Source organism: Pelobates fuscus, chromosome 7 (assembly GCF_036172605.1).
Source record: "Pelobates fuscus isolate aPelFus1 chromosome 7, aPelFus1.pri, whole genome shotgun sequence".
NCBI lineage: Eukaryota > Metazoa > Chordata > Amphibia > Anura > Pelobatidae > Pelobates > Pelobates fuscus.
The window spans coordinates 149243652-149266637 of NC_086323.1; the positions used below are offsets into that span (position 1 = coordinate 149243652).

General features: G+C 39.6%; 1 protein-coding gene across 1 annotated transcript in view; it reads left to right on the plus strand.

The window, feature by feature from the left end:
• The window catches only part of TAFA4 (TAFA chemokine like family member 4), a 195962-nt gene extending 176958 nt beyond the window's left edge, over positions 1–19004 (plus strand). The window contains exons 5-6 of the mRNA XM_063427539.1: positions 11438–11562; positions 18063–19004. Coding sequence (XP_063283609.1) covers positions 11438–11562; positions 18063–18074 — 137 coding nt within the window. The 3' untranslated portion in view covers positions 18075–19004. The remainder of the gene's footprint in view (positions 1–11437; positions 11563–18062) is intronic.
• Positions 19005–22986: the final 3982 nt, after the last annotated feature.

Consider the following 22986-nt stretch of genomic DNA (forward strand, 5'->3'; position numbering starts at 1 on the left):
TTCGGGATGCGTAAAGTAGCTGGGAGAGCTAGACGATACGCCACTGGGTTAATTCGAGTCAAGATCCTGTAGGGACCAATATAACGAGGAGCGAATTTCATGGAAGGAACTTTAAGACGAATATTCCTAGTACTCAACCACACTCTATCGCCTGGAACAAAATTCGGAGCCGCCCTTCTACGTTTGTCAGCATGTTTCTTAACCAGTACAGAATTGTGTAGAAGAATCTGTCGAGTCTGATCCCACAACTTCCTCAAATTGGCCACATGGACATCAACCGACGGCACTCCTTGGGAAGGAGAAACCGGGGGAAGAATAGATGGATGAAAGCCATAGTTCATGAAGAAGGGGCTTGAATGCGTAGAGTCACAAACGAGATTGTTGTGCGCAAACTCCGCCCAAGGAATCAAACCGACCCAATCGTCCTGGTGTTCGGAAACAAAACAACGTAAGTATTGCTCAATCTTCTGGTTGGTTCGTTCAGCAGCTCCGTTAGACTGAGGATGATAGGCGGACGAAAAATTCAATTTGATGCCTAATTGAGAACAGAACGACCTCCAAAAACGTGAAACAAATTGGGAGCCTCTATCAGAAGTGATCTCCGAAGGAATCCCATGCAAGCGAAAAATCTCTTTAGCAAAGACTTCCGCCAATTCAGGGGAAGTCGGGAGTTTAGGCAAAGGTACGAAATGTGCCATCTTGGTAAACCTATCGACTACGGTGAGGATAACAGTGTGCTTTTTAGAAACAGGCAGATCCACAATAAAGTCCATTGCCACACAGGACCAAGGTTTGTCAGGAATTTCCAGAGGTTGTAGAAGGCCACAAGGAAGCGAATGCGGTAGTTTAGTTTTAGTACAGACCACACAAACCCCGATAAAATCCTTAATATCCTTCCGTAACGACGGCCACCAGAAATCCTTGGAGATCAAAGAATACGTCTTGCGAACACCCGGATGACCAGCCACCTTACTCTCGTGAAGACACTGTAAGAGCTCCAATTGGAGTTCAGGAGGGACGAAAAGTCTGGAAGCCGGAGTCAGTCTAGGTGCCAGATGCTGCAAGTTCCTTATCTGATCAAGTAGCGGAGAATGAACTTTGAGAGTAGTGTTAGCGATAATGTTACACTTGGGTACTATAGAGGACAAAACCGGCTCAGATACGGCAGCAGGTTCATATTAGCGGGATAAGGCGTCGGCTTTAGAATTCTTAGAACCTGGCCTATATGTGAGTACGTAGTTGAAGTGAGTGAGAAATATGGACCAACGAACCTGTCTAGATGATAGTCGTTTAGCCTCTCCAATATAGGATAAGTTTTTATGATCTGTCAAAATAGTAACAGGATGCAAAGTACCCTCCAATAAATGTCTCCACTCCTTCAAGGCCATTATAACCTCTAGTAGTTCCCTGTCACCAATGTCATATCTGCTTTCAGTACCTGACAATTTTTTGGAAAAGTATCCACAAGGATGTAATGGTTTATCTACACCCAACCTTTGGGACAGAACAGCACCTATACCTGTCTCAGAAGCGTCAACTTCGAGTAGGAAAGGCAGAGTAGTATCAGGGTGAACTAAAATTGGTGCGGAAGCAAACAGCTCCTTGAGTGTCTTAAAAGCCAGAAGTGCTTCAGTAGACCAATTCTTAGTCTCAGCCCCTTGTTTGGTCATATTGGTGATGGGAGCAATGATAGAGGAGTATCCTTTAATGAAACGTCTGTAGTAATTAGAGAAACCAATGAATCTCTGGATAGCCTTGAGACCCTTAGGTAAAGGCCACTCTAATATGGATTGGAGCTTCTCCGGATCCATTTCAAACCCTTCCCCAGAAATCACATAACCAAGAAAGGTAGTTTGGGATTGGTCAAAGCTGCATTTCTCTAGTTTGCAGTATAAGCCATGCTGAAGAAGTTTGTGCAAAACCCTTCTGACTTGTCCGTGGTGAGTCTCAATATCCCTGGAATGTATAAGTATATCATCAAGGTATACAATCACACAGTCATCTTGAAACTCCCTAAGAACCTCATTAATAAGGTCCTGAAATACCGCCGGGGCATTGCAGAGACCAAAAGGCATTAAAGTATACTCATAGTGCCCATATCGAGTATTGAATGCAGTTTTCCACTCGTCACCGTCGTGGATTCTCACCAAATTATAAGCACCTCTAAGGTCTAACTTAGTGAAAATTTTAGAACTTTTTAATCGATCAAAAAGCTCGGTGATCAAGGGAATCGGATATACATTTCTGATGGTTATCTTGTTAAGACCTCGGTAGTCAATGCAAGGTCTTAAAGAACCATCCTTCTTTTTAACAAAAAAGAATCCAGCCCCAGCAGGAGAGGAGGATCTTCTAATGAACCCCTTGTCTAGATTTTCACGAATATACTCTTCTAGAACTAAGTTTTCATTCGTAGACAAAGGATATACATGACCCCTGGGAGGAATGGTACCAGAAAGTAAATTAATTTTGCAATCAAAAGGCCTATGTGGTGGTAAGGTATCAGCCTTTCTTTTGTCAAATACTGCCTTTAAATCTTGATACAAGGACGGTATCTGTACTTTGGTAGAGTCGGTAGCGTTATTAAATGAGTTGACACTACAAAGAGGTGACACTTTCTTTAAACAATTCTCTTGACAATTCTGACCCCACGAAACTATTTCCCCTGATCTCCAATCTATAACGGGGTTATGTCTCTTAAGCCAGGAGTATCCCAGGACTATGGGAACAGAAGGGGATGAAATGAGTAGTAGGGATATTTCCTCCTTGTGTAGAATACCAGTAGTTAAGTAAAGAGGTGTGGTCTCCCGGAAAATCACAGGCTCAACTAAAGGTCTACCATCAATGGCTTCAACAGCCAAGGGTGTCTTCCTTAACTGGGATGGGATAGTGTGTTTGGTGAGAAACTTTTGGTCGATAAAACTCTCAGCAGCGCCGGAGTCTATCAATGCCATAGTCTCTAAAGTTCCCTTCTCCCAAGTTAAAGAGACCGGTAATAGGAGTCTATGTTCTTTGTAGTTATGAGTAGAGGACAAAATCGAAACACCCAAGGTCTGTCCTCTAGAGAAACTTAGGTGCGAGCGTTTCCCGGACGGCTGGGACAGCTCAAACGTACATGACCTCTGGCCCCACAATACATACACAGTCCCTCTCTTCTCCTGTACTGTCTCTCCTCCTCTGAGAGACGAGTAAGGCCTAACTGCATAGGTTCTGAAACCGGAGACCTCAGGTACCCTGACAGCCCATGCTAAAGCTCTCCCAGACAGGTGGTTTATCAAAAAGGCAATTTTGGACCTGTCGGTGGGATAGGAACGTTGATTCATCACCAAATGGATGTCAATTTGATTGAGGAAACCACGACACAAAGCTGGGTCACCACTATAGCGCTGTGGCGGTGTCATATGGACTACATGAGCAGGAACGGGTACTGGAGTGGCAATGGGTTCGGGCACAGCAGCAGCCGCCTCCTGGACGGCAGGCTGCAAGTGTGCAGTACGAGCCAGTATGGTCTGTAAAGCTTGAGCAAACTGATCCATACGGTGGTCCAAGCCATCCATTCTAGCCTCCTGATTAACTAGGAGCTGGGGTATGTCAGCAGGTTCCATTATGGCCCTGTTGTAATGTCACGATACTGGGGAACCCAACACGCTAACACACACACAGACACACAGACAGAAAGTGTGCAGTACCGGTCCTTAGAGTGGCCGGGCTAAGCACACACAGAATAGTCAGGAGACAAGCCGAGTAAGGGGAACCAGAAAACAGAATAACGAGAAACAAGCCGAGGTCAAAGGGTAGGAGAAAGTCACAAAGTCAGTATAACAAGCCAGAGAGTACGTAACCAGAAAGCACACGTTCAGAATCAATACTATAAAGCAAAGACCACAACAGGGCACAGATAGACAGGAAAGGTAAGTATTTAAATCCTAGCCTGAATCCTGATTGGCTAACCACCAATCAGTATTAACAAACACACATGGGGGATATCTATACCCCCCACTGTGTTGGCTGCACTGTAGCTTTAACGCCGGGTCACGTGATTGACCCCGGCGCTTAGATAATAGTGCCGGCTCCCAGCGTGCAGCGTTAGACATGCTGCCGCTGGGAGGAGGAGAGGAGGACGTGAGCGGCGTGTCAAGAGGAGAGGACGCCGCTCGCTTATCGGTAAGGGGAGAGGGGACCGCGGGCGACGACGGACCGAGGGTGAGTGCTGCAAGAGGATTGCAGCCTCCCCTCACCGCTGCCCGCGGAGCCCTGACAGTAGCCAAGAGTGGGCCCCTTAGCACTGGCGGGCCCTGGTGCCATTGCACCTGCAGTAGTTCCACCCCTGATTGGTAAGAATATTGAAACAATGGCTACTTTTTTGAAAATAAAATAAATGCATTACATAAACAAAGTGATGGCAAATAAAATGCTATAATATAGTTAGGAGTGTTTTTGCTGCAATACAGCTCTACCAAAGTCTGACTGCTCCTGAGATGGTTGGATAATCTAAGTAGGAGCTGCCATCTCCAGCATAATGAGACACTTCTCAGTCTTCCTGGTCTTTCTATATACTAATGATAGGAACTGCAGTATGCAACAAGACAAATCTCTTCCTCAGCAGACCCACTTCTCGAGTTTATAGTAAGCTATAGCTATGAACTGCAGTGTGCAACATGACAAATCTCCCACTCTGCAAGCATCCTGCTCTTGTCATATCACCCAGATAGGAGCTGCAGCCTTAAATGTAGTTAGTCCCCACCCATACACAGCCTGCTTTCAACATGTATAGCATCATATAACCCAGGGGTAGGCACGCTTCATCATTCCCATAATTCTATTACAGCTATAATGCTTGCAAAGCATTAGGGGAGCTGTAGTCCATAACATCTGGAGTGCTGAAGGTTGCCCACCCCCTGGGCCACAAGTGTCAGACTGCAATACAAAAAATATCCTCATCAGTTTTTCCACTACTTGCACCTGTCGGGTGGTAAAAGTAGGAGATGCCATCTTCAGTGCAATAAGTCTTCAGTCAACTTGCTTCCATTGCATTGCAAATGACACATAACAGAGACTGAAGCATCAGACTAGTCACCATTTATCATAGATAGACACTGATTAGAGCTTCACATTTTGCCTACTTCCCACTCTTGTCACTTAGCAGTTGAAACTGTTTCAATACCCATGTACAATCGCACGCATGCACATAACTTCCCCATTGCTGGATATGCATGTTAAGCATATTTATCAACATTTATTGTAAAATGATGCAGTTATATTTTTGCTCTGTTATTGATTTGGGATTGTGTCTAGCATTGTAAGTTAGATCCTCTTTTGACTACATTATATACAGTATATACAGGTTCAGAAAAAAAAGGGAATAGTAAGATTAAAGCGTCAAAGTGCCCATGGTCAAAATACTTTTAAGCATCAATTTCACCTGTTCTCCTTTGCTCACCTTCTATGTCTCTCTAGGCTCTTAACAAGCCCATATAATGCATCTACCTCCTGTCCATGGATCAGGTGTTTGGCTTCCTCACACTATAATATTAATGATGGCTAACCCTTTGACCAGCTAGAAACATCTACTGTTTCAAGGTTCGACGTCACAGCTGTATGATAATGCTCTATGGTAGTGCTGTCTGAACTTTGCCACTATAGTGGAGTATCATAAAAATAATCCCAGTCAACTGTAAAGTCAAGCTATTGCCATCCTTGATCACAAATGCAGCAGTGTATGGAATGTATTTAATAACGATGATTTCAGCTTCGTACACAGAAGTGACGTTGTACCATCTCTAATTAAATATTTTCAGTTTCATTTGCACAATAGAATTCACATGCTGGACATATTAAAATGATTTCCAACTGTTAGTGATATGAACAAGTAGAAGAACAGATGTTACATCCTCGGCTAGTTCTTGGTGCATCTCAGAAACCGTACTTGATACAGTTCATTTTGAGCATTGTATCTAAACAACTTAAAGCAGATAATGCGAATTGAAACATACCCATGACGCAGGAGGTTGGGAGGGAAGTGGTTAATGATACACTGTCATTTGACAAGTTAACGCATTAGCCCTTTTGTTTTACTAGCAATAGTTATAACACAAAGACACACTTTTGAAGGTGGCTCCAAGGACACACATTTGTTAGGTAGACTATGAAGGTTTTGTTATAGTTATACAAGGTGAGTTTTTTTAAATTAAACTTTAGGTATGTATATATATATATATATATATATTTTTTTTTTTTAGATAATAAATTAAAGGAAAAGGCTGGCAAGAGGGTAGGAGAGCAATTGCCCCAGTAACTACCCTACAGAAGCAAGGGCAACTATGTGCTTCAATGCAGGGTACTGTATGAGTTAGGCAGCAGGCAGGAATTGTGCTGGACCTTTGCCAGTCTAGCACTATGTGGGTTTGTTGTGAGCTTGTGGCCTTTATTCCCGATGTTCTCCAAGCTTTGACTGGACCACTGGGCGATTTCTATGAAGACTGCAGTATCTGGGGCCAGTCAGGCTCCACATCATACATGATGAACATGTATGAGGTGGAGGTGTTTGCAGTTGTAGTTTCAGTGTCTTTATGTCCGTCTGCGTCAAGGAGGGTAGGTTCAAGTCAGCTAAGAACCTGTCAATGTCATCCGTTGAAGGAATTTTTGTGTGGGGATCACCCTTGAGGTTATATAATTTGCGGTAGTACATAGCAAACTCATTGACAATTTTCCTGGGATCAATGATCTTGTGACCTTAATCATCTTTGAGGTAGGCAATCCTGGAGGCGACCATTTTTTGTTTGAGCTGTGACGCTAATATTGCTCCAGCTTTGTTCCCAGCTGCAAATAACTTGTGTTTGGATTTTTGAAGGAGGTACGTGGTTTTAGTTAGTTCTATATCTCTTCATTTAGTTTGTAGGTGAAGTAGGGTGTGTCGTGTATCTTGGGTTGGGGAGTGTTTATTCCTGTGTGTCATATGTTTTATTTACTAGACTAGTGTACTGCGCTTGCCGGGTTTTCTTGACATGGCTAGCATGTTTAATAAAGCTTCCCCTAATGACTGCCTTGTGTGCTAGCCATACAGAGTCCGGGTTGGAGCCTGGGGTGCAGTTCTCTGTAAAGTAATGTTCCAGGTCCAGTGTGATTTGTTTAATAATGTATGGGTCATTGAACAGTAATTCATTCAGTCTCTAGGAGGGGGGACCGCTAGTGGGGAATCTATCCTTGATCGTCAGTGTGATAGGAGCGTGGTCTGACCACGAGATGATGCCAATATCTGTGTCTAGTACTTTTGTGAGGGATGTCGTTTTGATCAAAAATCTGTCTATTCTGGAGTAGCTATTGTGTGCTGTGGTGTAACATGTAAAATCTATCTCCGAGGGGTATGTGATTCTCCAGGGCTCTAAGTAATCGTGTGCGAGGAGGGTTTTGCATATATTTTGGGATTGTGAGATTTGTTTCTTCAAAGTGGAAGAGGTGACAGTGTCAGAGGCTGATGAGTCCCTTATGCCGTCTTGGTGTCACCTCCAAGTATTACCTCTCCAAAGCTATGCAGAGTTAATAGTGCGAAAATCTGATTCATAAACATTTCTTGGTTTTCATTAGGCCCGTATATGTTCATCAATGTGTAGGGGCTATTGTTGAGGTGACATTGTAAGATAAGGTATCTGCCCTTTTTGTCACAGATTTTACGGACTAGTTCTAAGGTGACATGTTTACTCACTAGGATAGAAACCCCTCTCTTTTTTGTAGAATAGCAAGTGTGGTGATCTACTGGAAACCAGGGAGAGTTAAACCTAGGCCTGGAGCCCCATTTAAAATGCGTTTCCTGGAAGAAGGCTATTTGTGCCTTTTGTTTCTTGGCTTCCAGGAGTGCTAAGCGCCTCTTATTCGGCGTGTTTAGCCCTTTCGTGTTCATGGAAATTATCTTTAAGGACATTTTGCCTATGGATACTATGTGGCGGTCCTGTAATCAGCAGCTGCGCTTTGTTTTGGGTCTTTCGTGGAAGGGTGGTGGGTAATGTGGGGTAGTTCCAAGTATCGGGAATAATTAACAATAACTATGTACAATGGCCCGCTAGCCGAGTGGCACAATGCAGTAAACTGCAAACGGGTATGTTATGTGGCTCAGTAGGTAAGCCGTATGGGGTTACGTGGGCTTAGATTGTAAGTAACGTTATACAAAGTATTAATCGCAGAGTTATACAAAACTAGTAAATTTAACATAGGTTGCGTCCGCCTTATGTGGACTCCTAGCTGTAAATAACATTAGGGGGTGAGGTCAGTGAATGTCATGTTAATGTGTTATGTTTATAATGGTATTGTTTTAAATAAAGCTGTGGCCTGTTTGTCACAATTTACGTCTTGTGCCAAGTTATTCTGGGTAAGTTGCTCTAAATAAAAGGGGTTTCTTCCTACACTATCCCAACTACCTTCACACAAGGTTAAATAGGACTCTTGAATGAGGCACCTGTGACAGGGAGGGGTGCAAAACCAAGGAGTTGGCCTGGACTCCTAAATATATAAATGAAACCAAAAGGGCTGCACTCACCTGAATATACATTATAGGGTGCTACTGGGGCCAATTTAAACAATATACACGATCTGTCCCGATAGTAATGTTAAAATAAGAAGAACATTTCTAAAGTGCTACTAAAAATATCGAAGATACTTTTGGTATTTACAATAAAGTATCTTCGATATTTTTAGTAGCACTTTAGAAATGTTCTTCTTATTTTAACATTACTATCGGGACAGATATTGTTCTCTTCTCTTTTTACAATATTTCCCCAGGGTTACCCCCTTATCTGTTCCCCCAGACTCTTTGATATTTAATATACAAGATCTAGTGCACGTGCTTATTCACTAAACAGCAATTTGATGTTTTACAGAATGTAATAGTTTTATTTAAAAACACCTCACCTAGGCAAAAAAATAATGGGGGTTTACTTACAGTATATTATCATCATAAGCCTCACAACGTCAATGTACCGCATTCTTGGCAGGTCTTACTCTATCATACGTATGCCTGCTTATATATATATATTTGCAATAATACAATGACTCTTAAGATGAAGCTTCCATTAACACACCCCATCCAACTTTAGCAATGAGGATCCACAAAGGACGCTCCTATGTCTAGATTCAATGTGATGGATGGAACTATAATTGTCATGATGCTTTGCTGTTTTCCCAGTAACTTTGTTTATTACTTTGGCATAAATGTAGCAAATATAAATTCATAAAGTCACTGTTTAGTGAATAAACCCCTTAGCATGGGCTCATTTAATTGTCACTTAGCCACAGGTATACCATCTTGTAAGAAGATACTGATATAGGCACACATGCTCACAGCGTGCTCATCTGTGCAACATCCTGGACCACCTACCAAGGCTGCAAGATGGAGTGTTTTGACCACTGAAGAGAAATTTTACTTTCATGCTTTTTGAAGTTCTATATCTTTATTTCATTGTATAACAATCTGGCTTTGTGAAGAAAAACTGCTAAAATGTGTTTTGTTTATTCATTTTTTATTTATGTTTTACATTTTCACTTGGCTACAGGCAAATCACAGAGCAGGTGTTTTGCCTCTAAAAGAGTTATTCTAATGTGAAAAGTGAACTCAAGGTGAATTTCAAATTTAGAGACCAAATATCCAGACTGAAAACAGAATTAACTTAGAGACGTTTTTCAATTTGAATATTTTGGCCTTAAATTTGAAATGAACTTGAAATTCCTGTCAGTTCTCACTTCAGTGAATAACCCAGTCAATAATATGATAATATGGTATAGCAAACCTGCTTTCGAGCTTTATCTTTGAAGCTGTTATCTCTGGACTGTACTTTGGTCAAAAAAGATGTTACTATAGTGATGCGTCTGACTACACAACCAACAACATGTCCAATTTACAATTGGCTAAAGACATTTAGCCTGAACTAGACTTTCACGGTTATTTACTGAAATGAGTATTGTTGGGAATTTAAATGTAAAGCCATAGTAACCTAACTTGGAGTATGTTTCCAGTTTGGCTATTTTAGCCATGCATTTACCATTATTGTTGGAGGATTTGACATTATTTTAATTAAAGGTTAATTGAAAGGTTACTCCAACCACCATGACAACTTCTGTTTCTTAGCCGAAGGGCTAGTTACACTCTTCCAGGCTGCCTAATGTCAATTCTGTTCCAAATGTACGTCTGTTGTTAGTGCACACAGCGCTCTGGAGACAGAAGTGGTCATCTCTTTAGCAGGAAGTGTGCCTGCAAGGGAAAGCTTGACCTTCTTTCCCTACCATCTCATACTTCCTCACTTCATTTAGTAAAAAAAAAAATATATATTCAACCAAAGCACTTCCACCCCATCCCCTGTCTATCCCTCTATCCTCTCACAAACCCCAAGCCCAACATAAAAACAAGGTCAAAACATGAGTAGGTCTCTTGGTCATCGTCTAACCTGGTTAAAAATGTTAGCGTGTCTATCAAATTGCAATTTTCAGTGAGTGAAATTACCACCCTCTACACCAGGAGTGCCAGAAAGATAGGTTATCAGTTGCTGCAGAACTACTTTTCCCATGATGCTCTAATTACCGTAACACTGCCAAAGCATCCACGGATGTTGTAATTCTTCAGCAGCTGGGATGTTCCTTTTGGACACCCCTACTCTGTATCAACAGCATAAACAAAAATTACACAATATAGTTTGGCCAAACTTTAAACAACATTATTTGTTAAATAAAAAAAGACAAAAAAAAACCCCAAAAACTAGGCTCTATTCACTAAATACTGACTTGCAAAATGTTGGTTAACCCCTTAAGGACCAAACTTCTGGAATAAAAGGGAATCATGACGTGTCAGGCACGTCATGTGTCCTTAAGGGGTTAATATAACCCAACTGGGAAACTACTGCTATTTTGACCTAAATATGGTTTTTAAATTTACTGCTTAGTGAATTGGTCCCAAAAGTATTTGCTGGTAGAAGGTTGTAATAGAAAACAAATGGGAGGATTTTCTAAAAATATGCAAACACTGGAGACTTTATTATTGTTTTTTTTTTTTTTACCAAACAGCAGTTCGTTAGCACGGTAGTTTTTCTGCATTTCTAAAAATGAACCCGCTTTATCTTTTATTTGAAAGATTATTAAAATTATAGTATGTCAGTACTGCTGATGGCAAGCTATGAATTTTGCACATTGGAACGTGTCTTTGAACTAGTAATTATTTAGTGTAACAAAATGATGTCTTGTAATTTTCTGCTGCGCAAAAGTCATGCCTGAATGCACTCACTATAGGTAGATCTACTGCTGCTATTTAAATAACATTGTAATTATAGTGGTTTTACCTTTTCTCTGTGACTTTTCGTTTATATTTACTTTGTTTTTTTAATTTGGTTGGACATGGCAAGGTGTCAGATGAATTACATAATAATTTTCCTTTTTTTTTTCTGTTTTCTTTTTTTGCTTTTAGCTTCTATTGTTGCTCACAAATGGTGGTGTCAGATGAGCCCCTGTATGGAAGGTGAAGATTGCAAAGTATTACCGGATCTTACAGGCTGGTCCTGCAGCAGTGGAAACAAAATAAAAACTACTAAGGTGTGTATGGAATTCACAAAAAGATAATAAATAATGCAGAAGTTTTACTCGTCTTTTACTTAGTCATGACAATCATTTCTCCTACTGCTGAGATCATAATGATGGATGATCTTTGACAATCAAATGCTTCTCTATTGGTGGCTATTAGGCATGTGCATGGGAAAAAAATTAGGTTCGGCATTTCGAAATTCTGGATTTTCACAATTCGTGACTTCGGCAATTCGGCACTTCAAGACTTCGGAAACTTCAGAACTTCGGCACTTCAGCACTTCGGAACTTCGGCACTTCGGCACTTCGACACTTCGGAAATTCGGCAACTTCGGAACTTCGGCACTTCAGCACTTCGGAACTTCGGCACTTCGGAACTTCGACACTTCGAAACTTCAGCAACTTCGGCACTTTGACACTTCGGAACTTCGGCATTTCGGAATTTCGGGACTTCGGCACCTCGGGACTTCTCTTACAGCCGCTTGCTAGATAACTCCCTAATTCCCACGGTATCAGGGAGTTATCTACCAAAAGGCTGAAAGACCTAAATTGGTCTTTCAGCCAAATTTACTAATACTAAGTAAAAATTACTTAATATTAGTAAATTTTATCCGCTATACCGCGAGTAGGGGCATGTCTAGTAAACAGTGAGCAGCCTGTGACTGCTCACTGTTTTAAAAAAAAAAATAGTGCCCCCCGGCCCCCACCCCTGAGTGGCGGGTGGGGGCCCTAAAAACTAATAAGGGGGGAACCTAATGTCCTCCCCCTGGCCCCCACCCCTGAATGATGGGTGGGGGCCCTAAACTAGAATAAGGGGGGGACATAGTGTCCTCCACCCTGGCCCCCACCCCTGAGCGGTGGGTGGGGGCCCTAAACAAGAATAAGGGGGGACCTAGTGTCCTCCCCCCTGGCCCCCACCCCTCAGTGGCGGGTGGGGGCCCTAAATACTAATAAGGGGGGGACCTAATGTCCTCCCCCGTACCCCCACCCCTGAGTGGCGGGTGGGGGCCCTAAATTGTAATAAGGGGGGACCTTGTGTCCTCCCCCCTGGCCCCCACCCCTCAGCGGTGGGTGGGGGCCCTAAATACTAATAAGGAGGGGGACCTAAGGTCCTCCCCCCTGGCCCCCACCCCTGAGCGGCGGGTGGGGGCCCTAAAAAAAAATATCCCCCCCAGGTGACTGGGGGTCCCCAAACCCCTAGTCACCCCCTCCCCCCCAATGAAACTTATCCCCCTACCTAGCCCCTCACCCTAAAAACTAATGAGGGGGGACCTTTAACTAAGTACCTGTAAAAAATAAATAAATCTTACCATTCGATGTTTTCTTTCTTCTAAAATCTTCTTTTTTCAGCCCCAAAAAAGGCCAAATAAAAAAACATAATAACCGACGCAATTATAAAAAAAAAACGAGCGCAAAAAATAATAATCCATCTTCACCCATGGAGGGCTCTGCGCAGACTGAGCTCTGCAGGGCGGGGGAAGGCTTATAGAGCCTTGCCCCGCCCTGCAATTAGGCTCAGAGCACTCTGGTTGCTGGGTTTAAGCCATCCGTCTTAAGCCATAAGTCTCTACATTTACCTGTCACAGCACTCTGATTGGTTGGTTTGAAGTGGCTATGCATCACATCCCAGGCAATCAAATTATACAGCGTACTAGGTCTAGTGAGATGTCTTTGCGTTGCAGATCCATGTACGATATCCTTGACTGTAATTAACTTTACTGCACAATCCTTATGGAAAGATATTCATTGGAAGGCTTTATTTCTGTTGGGCATGGGGTTTGGGATAAAATGTGGAGGATAGTTTTTTAATCCGTAAGCCGAATGGAAGATTGTTAACTTGAACTGACTATTCAATTTTTGATGTTTAACATTGACCTCTCAGCTAATTCTTTCTATATGTAGTAATATTTACTGCTATTATAGTTTTATCAGAGTTAAGGAACATTGAGCTCATGTTCTTCGGTTACATGAATGGCTTATACAGCAAAACATATTTCAAGTAAACAGACAGAAAAAATAACCAACATAAAACATCCTTGTCATTTAACTGTCGATGATGAACTGTATATGAGATAATTTGCAAGGATAGAATAAATGGAAATGTTTCTATAAATAACAACCACTAATGAGGCTGTTGATATTTGTCATGCTAAACACTATGAGATAGGGAAATCAATTACTTATATAGGCCTACCAGTAGTACAATGACCAATAAAAGCAACTAATCTAATGTCAAATACCGTTCACTTCAACACTATCACGGGAGGCGGTCCGAAGACCGGGACCCCTCTGTGCCTGATGAGGATGATGGGAGTCTCAGTGTGGAAATGGACAATCAGTGTCTGGTGCAGGGTAACCACACGCCCCCTGGTGTTGAGCACCAGAGTCTGTGCGGCCACATTCCAGAGCCCTGATGCAGTTTAGCGGATGCCAGGAGCTGATATTAAGCAGATACGTATCCAGTCTTAGAAAATAAGGCAAGTGTAGAATAGGCACCATAAAAGATAAGACAAGACTAGGAGAACCCAGAATCAGGCCAGGACAGAAAGCAGAACCCAGAATATGTACACAATACATGAGGGAAACATGAACAGGACAAACAGTAGTGGTTATGTTACTTTGAATGTCTGTTTAAGATCATATCCTTTCTTTATAGTTTTTCTCAATGACAAGGTTAGTTTTAGACCTTCATCATCATCATCATCATCATCCCCATCATCATCATCATCATCACCATCATCATCATCATCATCACTTGGAATATTCCAAGTGTTTGATTTAGCGGCTATGATTCTGAGATCTTATTGCCAGTCTCCAGTTAAAACTATAACCCTCAACTGTTTGGGTAGAGAAATGAACTATGATTCCGCACACTCCATGACTAACTTCAGATAACTTTGACTGTGGGTTCTGGAAATACCTCTTTATGAAGAAAAAGGAGGGATAGAGATGTAAAATTTCTGTGCATGTTAATATCTTATAAAATAATATATACATATTTATGTTGTCATTTGAATTGTTTTATTCTGCAGACTTGTCAAATTGTCTAACCGTCTATGTCTAACCTCTGTCCCTCTCTGTTATGTATAGCATTTTGTATGCTATTGTCTGTCTCGTTGGGCACTGAAATGAAGACAAATAAAACATTATGCTTTAACTAACATCAGAAATCTGTACATTTTCCTTTAGGCAATGAAACTTTTTCTTATTTTCATGTGTATTTTCCTCTTCTTTGCATTATACATGCACATGATTTTGCCAAGACATTTTGTCTTGCACAATAAAAGTGTAATCTTTGAAATGACAAGGAAAATATGCTTAAAATATGCCTAAATCCTGCTGTCTTTTTCTTAGTTGCTGCTATGCGCCTAAAAGTGATGAAAAAAGACAACAGCGTATCTACATGCATGCGGCAAAGGGTTTAGATGCATAATAAGTAAATGAAATATGTTTCTTGGTATAGGGTTTATTTCACCAATCAGTAATCTACGTTTGATATTAATAACTAGCAAAATATAGGTCAAATTAATAAACATTTGCAAAAAAAAAAAAAAGCTTTGATTGTAGTCACGTTTTTTGCAACACTTATAAAATCGCAATTAAAACAACACTGTAAGCACCATAACCACTACCGCTCTGTTTTGGATGTATGAGGCTAAGGATGGGATCTACTAGTTTGCTATAAAAATAGGGCTCCCATATCCTGGAATCTACTCAGTAACACTGAAAATGTGGACATCACTAGTTTGCCAGGAATTTCAGACTTTGCTAGGGTTTCAGACCCGATGAGAGCCTTGGTTTTTGTCAGACTTTTCCAAAATGGTCTGACAAAAGATTAGGGAGTGTCACCCATAAATTTACAGTGCCATAACTAATACTATAATCCCTACTCGGTATAATGCTTATGTGACTTTGTTCTTCAACGACCTGTGTCTGGAGTATCCTTGCATCATCTCTGACCCGAGAATTCTTCCACACTTAGAGCGCCCTTTTAAAATATATTTTTATGGTTTGACATGACAATTGTATTTAATAAAAATGTAAATAAAAATATTCATCAAGGTTTATGTAGTATTAAAACCTTTACGCCCATATGATTAATTAAGAAAAAGCCATACAAGAGCAAGATAGTATTATTTCAGACCAATGGGTGAAAGAGAAAGCATGAAAATGTTAAAGGAACACTATAGGGCAGTGATGGCTAACCTTGACACCATAAATGGTTTCTGGACTACATTTCCCATGATGCTCAGCTAGCTTTTAACCCCTTAAGGACACATGAAATGTGTGACATGTCATGATTCCCTTTTATTCCAGAAGTTTGGTCCTTAAGGGGTTAAACTCTGAAAGCTAGCCGAGCATCATGGGAAATGTAGTCCAGAAACAATTTATGATGTCAAGGTTAGCCATCACTGCTATAGGGTCAGGAACACAAACATGTATTCCTGACCCTATAGTGTTAAAACCAACATCTAGCCCCCTCTGCCCCACCCCCCTTCCATTACCCCTTGACTCCCTAAATATAGTAAAATCTTAGTTGCATTCACGTCTGCTGCTGATGGCTCTGCCTCTGACCTGCCTACATGCCTGACATAATCAGAAGTGACTCTGTGAACCAATCACAATGTTTTCACATATGGTTGGCTGAGACTGTCAAGGAGGCAGATCAGGAGCAGAGTCAGCACAAGTAAAACATAGTTGTGGCCAATCAGCATCTCCTCATTGAAATGCATTTCTATGAGGAAAGTTCAGTGTCTGCATGCAGAGAGTGGAGACACTGAACGACAGTATGTAGCACTGCCCCAGGAAGCACTTCTAGTAGCCATCAGAGTTAACCCTAGGCTGTAATGTAAACACTGTATTTTCTCTGAAAAGACAGTGTTTACTGCAAAAGGCCTGAAGGTAATGATTCTACTCACCAGAACAAATACAATAATCTGTAGTTTTTCTAGTGACTATAATGTCCCTTTAATTTTCAAAAAGTGTTGCTTTTATATTGATAGCATAGCATAGTATAGTATAGAAGATACTTGGAACGACCTTAAATATATATATATATATATATATATATATATATATATATATATATAATACAATTGTTAACAATATAACATAGGATCACTTTTCAGAGCAAGATTTATGGAGGTAGAAAACAAGCACATCTTACAGCAACTTGTTGCATGAATAGATACCTCAAATTTAGATGCATAACACTTGCCAGTTGACCTTCTGTTAAGAATGTAATTTTTGTACCTATTATTTTGAAACTGCTGAGCATCTTCTTGGAATATTAAAAAGATAATAGCATTCTTATTTCATTTAAGCACTTGGGATATTATGAAATGTGTGAACAATTCTAGAGATTCACAGAGGGGACACTATATATTTTTTTCTTGAACCTAGTAAAGCTTTCATCCTATAATTGTATAAATAATTGGACCTCAAACATTCCTTAGAGCAGGATTTGACCTTTTTTGACCTTTTTTTCCAAAATGTCAAAATTTTTACTGTGATTTTTTTTTGTTTTGATTTTTTAATTACTATAGTGCATTTTCTATGCATTTTGGTCATTATGGGTTTAAGCACTAAAATTAAAAATATAACCTGGTACAATCTATGGGCATTTGGACACCAAAATCTGGACCTTGATCAGGATTTTGAACAGCTTTTGAATAAACATGAATGTAGTTTGGATTTCAGCCTGTCCAAATGCAACCAGGTATCTGTAATGATAAAATATCATTAAAAAAAAACCATGCACCCGCATGCTATTAATCTAAAATAAAGTACACAATTCTTTTGAGCCAAACAGTGAGTGGTAGATAATGGTCAATTATAATAATTGGTCTTTAGCACCATTTAGATAACTATCTTCTAGTAAAAAATGGTTAAGTTCACAGAGAGTTACATTATACAAGCGTTTTATGATATAAAATGCATTATATATATTTATATATAATATTTTAACCCTTTGCCGGATGGCTGATTTTGCTGCCAGTTGAAAAATATTGTGGATTTCTGGAGACCTTTTTTTTCAGATTTGTCTTTACAAAATATGTTCAGAGTGAATCTGGATAAAATGAAGTGTTTGAAAAATATGCAGTGGTTCCTAAGCCAGTTCCCATGGCCCACCAACAATGCAAAATTTATATATTTCCCCTTATAATTCCAGTGGAGATACTGACAAAACCTGGACTGTTGGTGGGCCACGAGGACTGGTTTGGGAGCCACTTCTTTAGGGAATGACTGATTTTAAAGCCAAAACACTGGATGATAAAGAATGAGATATAAAAACCAAAGGAAAAAGTTACCTGCTCCTTCTCCCAAATCCCTATGTATATTTAAACAAATGGAGGTTATTTAGTTACTCCAATGGCCATTACGTGTAATTACAACTCCTGGCTTTACGTTTAATGGTTCCTTACATTTTTCTTGTCTATTTATATAGTGAACTTGAAACAAAGCAGGAGAAATATAATGCCATAATGCTTATTTATTTAATTATTTTTCAGGTGACGCGGTAGCAAACAAAGAATCTATTGGAGCAAGACATGAAACTGGAGAAGAACATTGGTTTACACCATATGAACTCAGTTTCCTCCTATCAGATTATTCCGCACTTATTTCAATAATTGCCTCCTAGAATTTATGTGGATTAGGAAAAACAATGTTTCTACAGGTTTCTGGAACTGGAAACCAGAGATGATTCATAAGACACCTTTTCTGGTACAGAGAATAAAATGTTGTTCAAATATTGGAATGATGTAATATCATGAACTGTGTGGACCTACAAATCAAAACTGGATTCCATTTGTCTCTTGAAGGCCACTTGATTAGTGTATTTCATTTTGGATTATAAAAACTTGAAGGTCAAGTTGAAGACAAAACATTGCCATGGACACTGACAATCTACTTTGCTATGGCAGTTATGAAAAACTTTGCAGAACAAAAGTCTAATGTACTAAAATATTGCAATGATGAAGAAAGACATTGTTCTAGTACCAACTTTATTAAACAAATGCTGTTTCTAACTGTAGTTAAAAAGTAGAAGATATAAAATATTTTGAGTAGCTATAATTTTTTTTCAGTAGTCCTTAATGTTACATTTGTATTGTTTAAAGGACCTTTTATTTTATCTTTTGGTGCCCAATTAAAGAACCTACCACTTCTCTCTACCATTTCTCTCTACCAATTAAAGAAGCTACCATTTCTCTCTGTCCGTCATATCCAATGTTCGTCAAAAGATGGCCCATGTACTTCTGTAATGCCCTTAAGAAATCTGTATAGGACAAACATAAAATGTTAATTAGTTTTAGTAGACTATTGCAGAGCTATTTTTCTTGAATAGATTTCAATGGCAGTTATTTGAAATAGTCTTAAAGAGAAACGGGAAAGAATATTAAAAGACGGAAGATCTATAATTACCTGGTTTTATATCCTTCTTTGGGTATTCTATGGGCTATAACATGTACCTGTTTCAAGCAGTAATTTCAAAACTGTTTCAAAAAAGCAAATTACATAAAAATAAAGAAAATGAAAGCACAAACATTATTCAGTATAATTGGTCTCTGTGGAATGATTCAGGCTCCACAAAAGTGAATTTTTATGTTATTTTTGACAATGAAATATCTTCTCTCTTTTTTTTCATTATTCTTAGTATATTTTTAATCTAAGTATCATGCTGAGGTTTACTTTTGTATCTGACTTAACCTTCAATAACTGTTGAGTAAATGTAAAAAAAAAAAATGCTAATTCTAACTTTAACAAAATATACCACATTGGTTTAGTTTAATGCTAACTGAATATTATTGTTTTTTCAGGGAAGACATTATTTCCATTAAGTTTTTCAAAGAATTAAACACCTTAAGATCACAGCTCCAGATGCTTGCCTTGTACTTAAGGACATCAGCAATTTTGGCATTTTTGCTATGTGTGTGTTTAACGGAAATTTCCATTGTTTTCATTTATTATATACTTTTTTTTTAAAGGAATTGACATGATATATACATATAAAAATTCCTAGTTTATTGTAAAAAAATATTTTTTTTACTGTTTTGGCAATAATAGTGTGTGCAACATTAGTGCCGCTTAAGAAAAATAATCCAAAGTAAATTAATGTATTTGTCCTTATTTACAGCGTACATCTTATGTCTAGGATTTCAGTTTATTTTTGGTAGTGACAGGTCACAAAAGACAAGGATTACAATAACATTTAATTGTGGGTCGATTTTAGAATTTGGGATGTTTGTCTGTAAGCTTAATAGCTATAACAGAAAACAAAATGACCACACAAAAGTGTATCTAGTTATATAAAGTAGGCATCACAGGCTATTTACTTTTGATGTAACAATTTAACTGAGTGTCAATCTCTGCAAAATATTGTAATAAAAATGTGGGTTTCTGATTTTTAATATAAACACATATAACAAGGTTTTGAATCCTGTCACAAGAAGCTATAGTGTCATAAAACAGACATAACCACATAACCATTTCAGTTTTTATAGTTAGAATTTTGATAGATGGATTTGATGGTCCTATGTCTTATTTTGGGGTATTGCAGTTTGACGGTTCAAATAACCCCACACAGGCCTAACATGAAATTAGACAATCCAGGTGTAACGGACCGTTTCACTTACAAGAGGAAAAAAAACGTTTAGGCGATAATCCCCTTTTCCATAGACCAGCAGCTACTGCAAGCACCAATCTCCCGAACTGCAAACTGTACGAATTTTCCAACTCCCGAAATGGAAACACACGAACCCTGGAATCAGCCGAACAGGAAAAGCATACAATCCGCTTAAACTCCTGGCAGTCAGCATACAATCCAATTCCCCCAAAAACGAGACGACACATCGGTTTGAGGGTCAAGCAGAATCTGAGGTGCTGGCACACCCAGCCTGGTTTTTATTGCAGTTGTTACAAATACAGGTCCGCCCACAGGGAGGTATAAAACAACCACTCACACATCATTTACATCCCACATATTCCCTCCCCTTATCCATACTTTCTACCCAACTTTCATAACTCTAAAACCATACATCACATTCACATAAAAATACATATCAACAATCAATCCATTCAGGGGAACAACATATTAAAAAATCCTGGCATGAATCAGACCAGGGGTTCAAAAGTTAGTAAAGTATCTTTTAAAACCCCTGCCAGCATGGCTTTCCGGCTCAGACCGGTTTTACAGAGCCCTCTCTCCTGGAGACAATGGAGAAGTAATGCAATTACCTCCCAGGACAGAGACAGACTCCATTGAGCACATGGGGACACAAAGACAGTAAAACACTTTAAAATACATAAAGTCACCTTTTACACATAACACACAGACATTTCACATATCCTCAGATAGCTGGGATCTAAGCGCACAAAACTACCGAATAGCGCGCAGATCCTATTCACACAGTTCAATTGCCATGGAGCCGAAGTCTTTAACTACACAAATGGGCTCCATGGCATAGCTATCTGGGTTAACACATTCACATAAAGTCGGGTCCATAGTCCAAAGGCGAGAGGCGGGCAAGCAGCCCCCTCCAAGGACACGTGGCGAGGTCGGTTTCGCCACACCAGGTTATCTGATATGGTGTATATTATGCCTTAATATGCTGTCATTTGTTCACCAGTTCATATCAAAGATGGAGTTTCTCTTTTTTTTTTTTTGCTTTTTTATTTTTACTTTTGTTGTACAGTGATACATTCACAGATTCTCATAAAATAGCAGGATCTGAAAAAAAAGTATAGCAAGCACAAACTGAGTATAATCACATAAACAGTTGTTAAGCTAGGTAATGAGAGCAGAGTGTCCGCTCAGAGATAGGGTTCATGGTCAGATACCAATCATTCAAGAAGGCCCTATTCTTTATAGGGCCCTTCCAGGGCAACTGGGTTAACAGCCAGAAGGTCAATGGGTTGATAGCTGTGAAAGTCTGTAATGCAGAGTGGCAACTTTAACTTTAACACAAGACCAGTTGCCAGGTAGGTTCCATGTCTCCTACGGTAGTGACAGCAATGCCAGCCCCAGTCCATTTTATGTAGACAGTGTCACAATGTTCAGGGCCTCTATAGTCTTGAACCTTGATAATCAGGTACATTCTCACTGGTATGCCCACCCTGAATGTGAGGAACACACAGCTGTAGAGACAACTGTAAGACAATTATCTGTGACTCATCCTTCAAAACTTGCTGGTTGATTTGCAACCTACACCAAAAGTACTCGAACAGCATGTCCAGCTTAGCCAGGATAGTGGACAGCTTGTCACGGGAGTTTACTCTGTGTGTGGCATCTGCCATTTTAGAGAAGACTGGAATACTAATGGTTACTGGTCGATGTGAGTGGTTACCGTAACACTAGCTGTATGTGCCAGGATAACCCTCATAGGCGGGGGGGGGGGGGGGGGGGGGAGTAAAGGAGCATGATTGATATGATACAGATGTCAGCAAAATTAAAGTTTGAGGGATCAGCTGCCTCCCTCTCACCCACAGAGTGTGGCATCTTTAAGGCTGCAGTGGCTCCCCCAAGCAAAATCCTCCAGATGTGGCCAGAGTGCTGGCTATTTATAGTATGCTTTAGCCCACAAGGATGTAGGACAGCTTCAGATGCTGAGTGGCCCTTGATGATAAGCTTCTAAAAAGGTTGATATAACAGCTTTTTTCTGGGAGAAACAGATCACCAGGGAAGTCAGGCGCCCCCACACCTTTTTCTTTGCATTTTTCACATGCACATAAGATTTATATTGGTATTTTGCAAATTTGATATGTGCTACTATGATCAAATTACCCATATTATAATCAGCAATCTCTTCTGAATAAAACAAAACGTCCAATGTATGCATTTGGCATTATCTTGCAAAGATACAGTGCCTGACTATTTTAGTTTTTACAATTCAAATTTTAATAGATTAATTTGATGTGCTTATTCTGCATTTGGGGCATTGTTGCAGTTTGACAATTCAAATTACCCCATAAATGCATACCATTTGTAAATGTAGACATTGGCCATGTGATATTGTATATTTTGAGCCTTATTATACAAAAAAATGTAGCATCGATTTCTTTCAAAGTTCATGGTATTATTTTACGTTCACATTTTTTTTACATGCACATTGCAATTTAGTATTTTATTTTATAAACTTGCTATGTGCTACTGTTATAAAAAATGTGCTAAATCAGCTATATCTCCTGAGTATAGAATGACCCTCTTTTCAAATCCTTGTCAAATTTTGGGGAAGATAAGGGGCCAAATGTACAACCTGCCCAGTGCATTTTGTTTTTTGTTGTTTTTGTTAATTTTAATTACTTCATAAAAGCATATACATTTCCAATGTGAACACCATTGGGACTCTCTTGTAATTTGAGCTTCTATTGAAATGCTATGTTTTTCAAACTTTGTGGTCATTTTTATTTTTACATACACATTGTATATTTGATTCT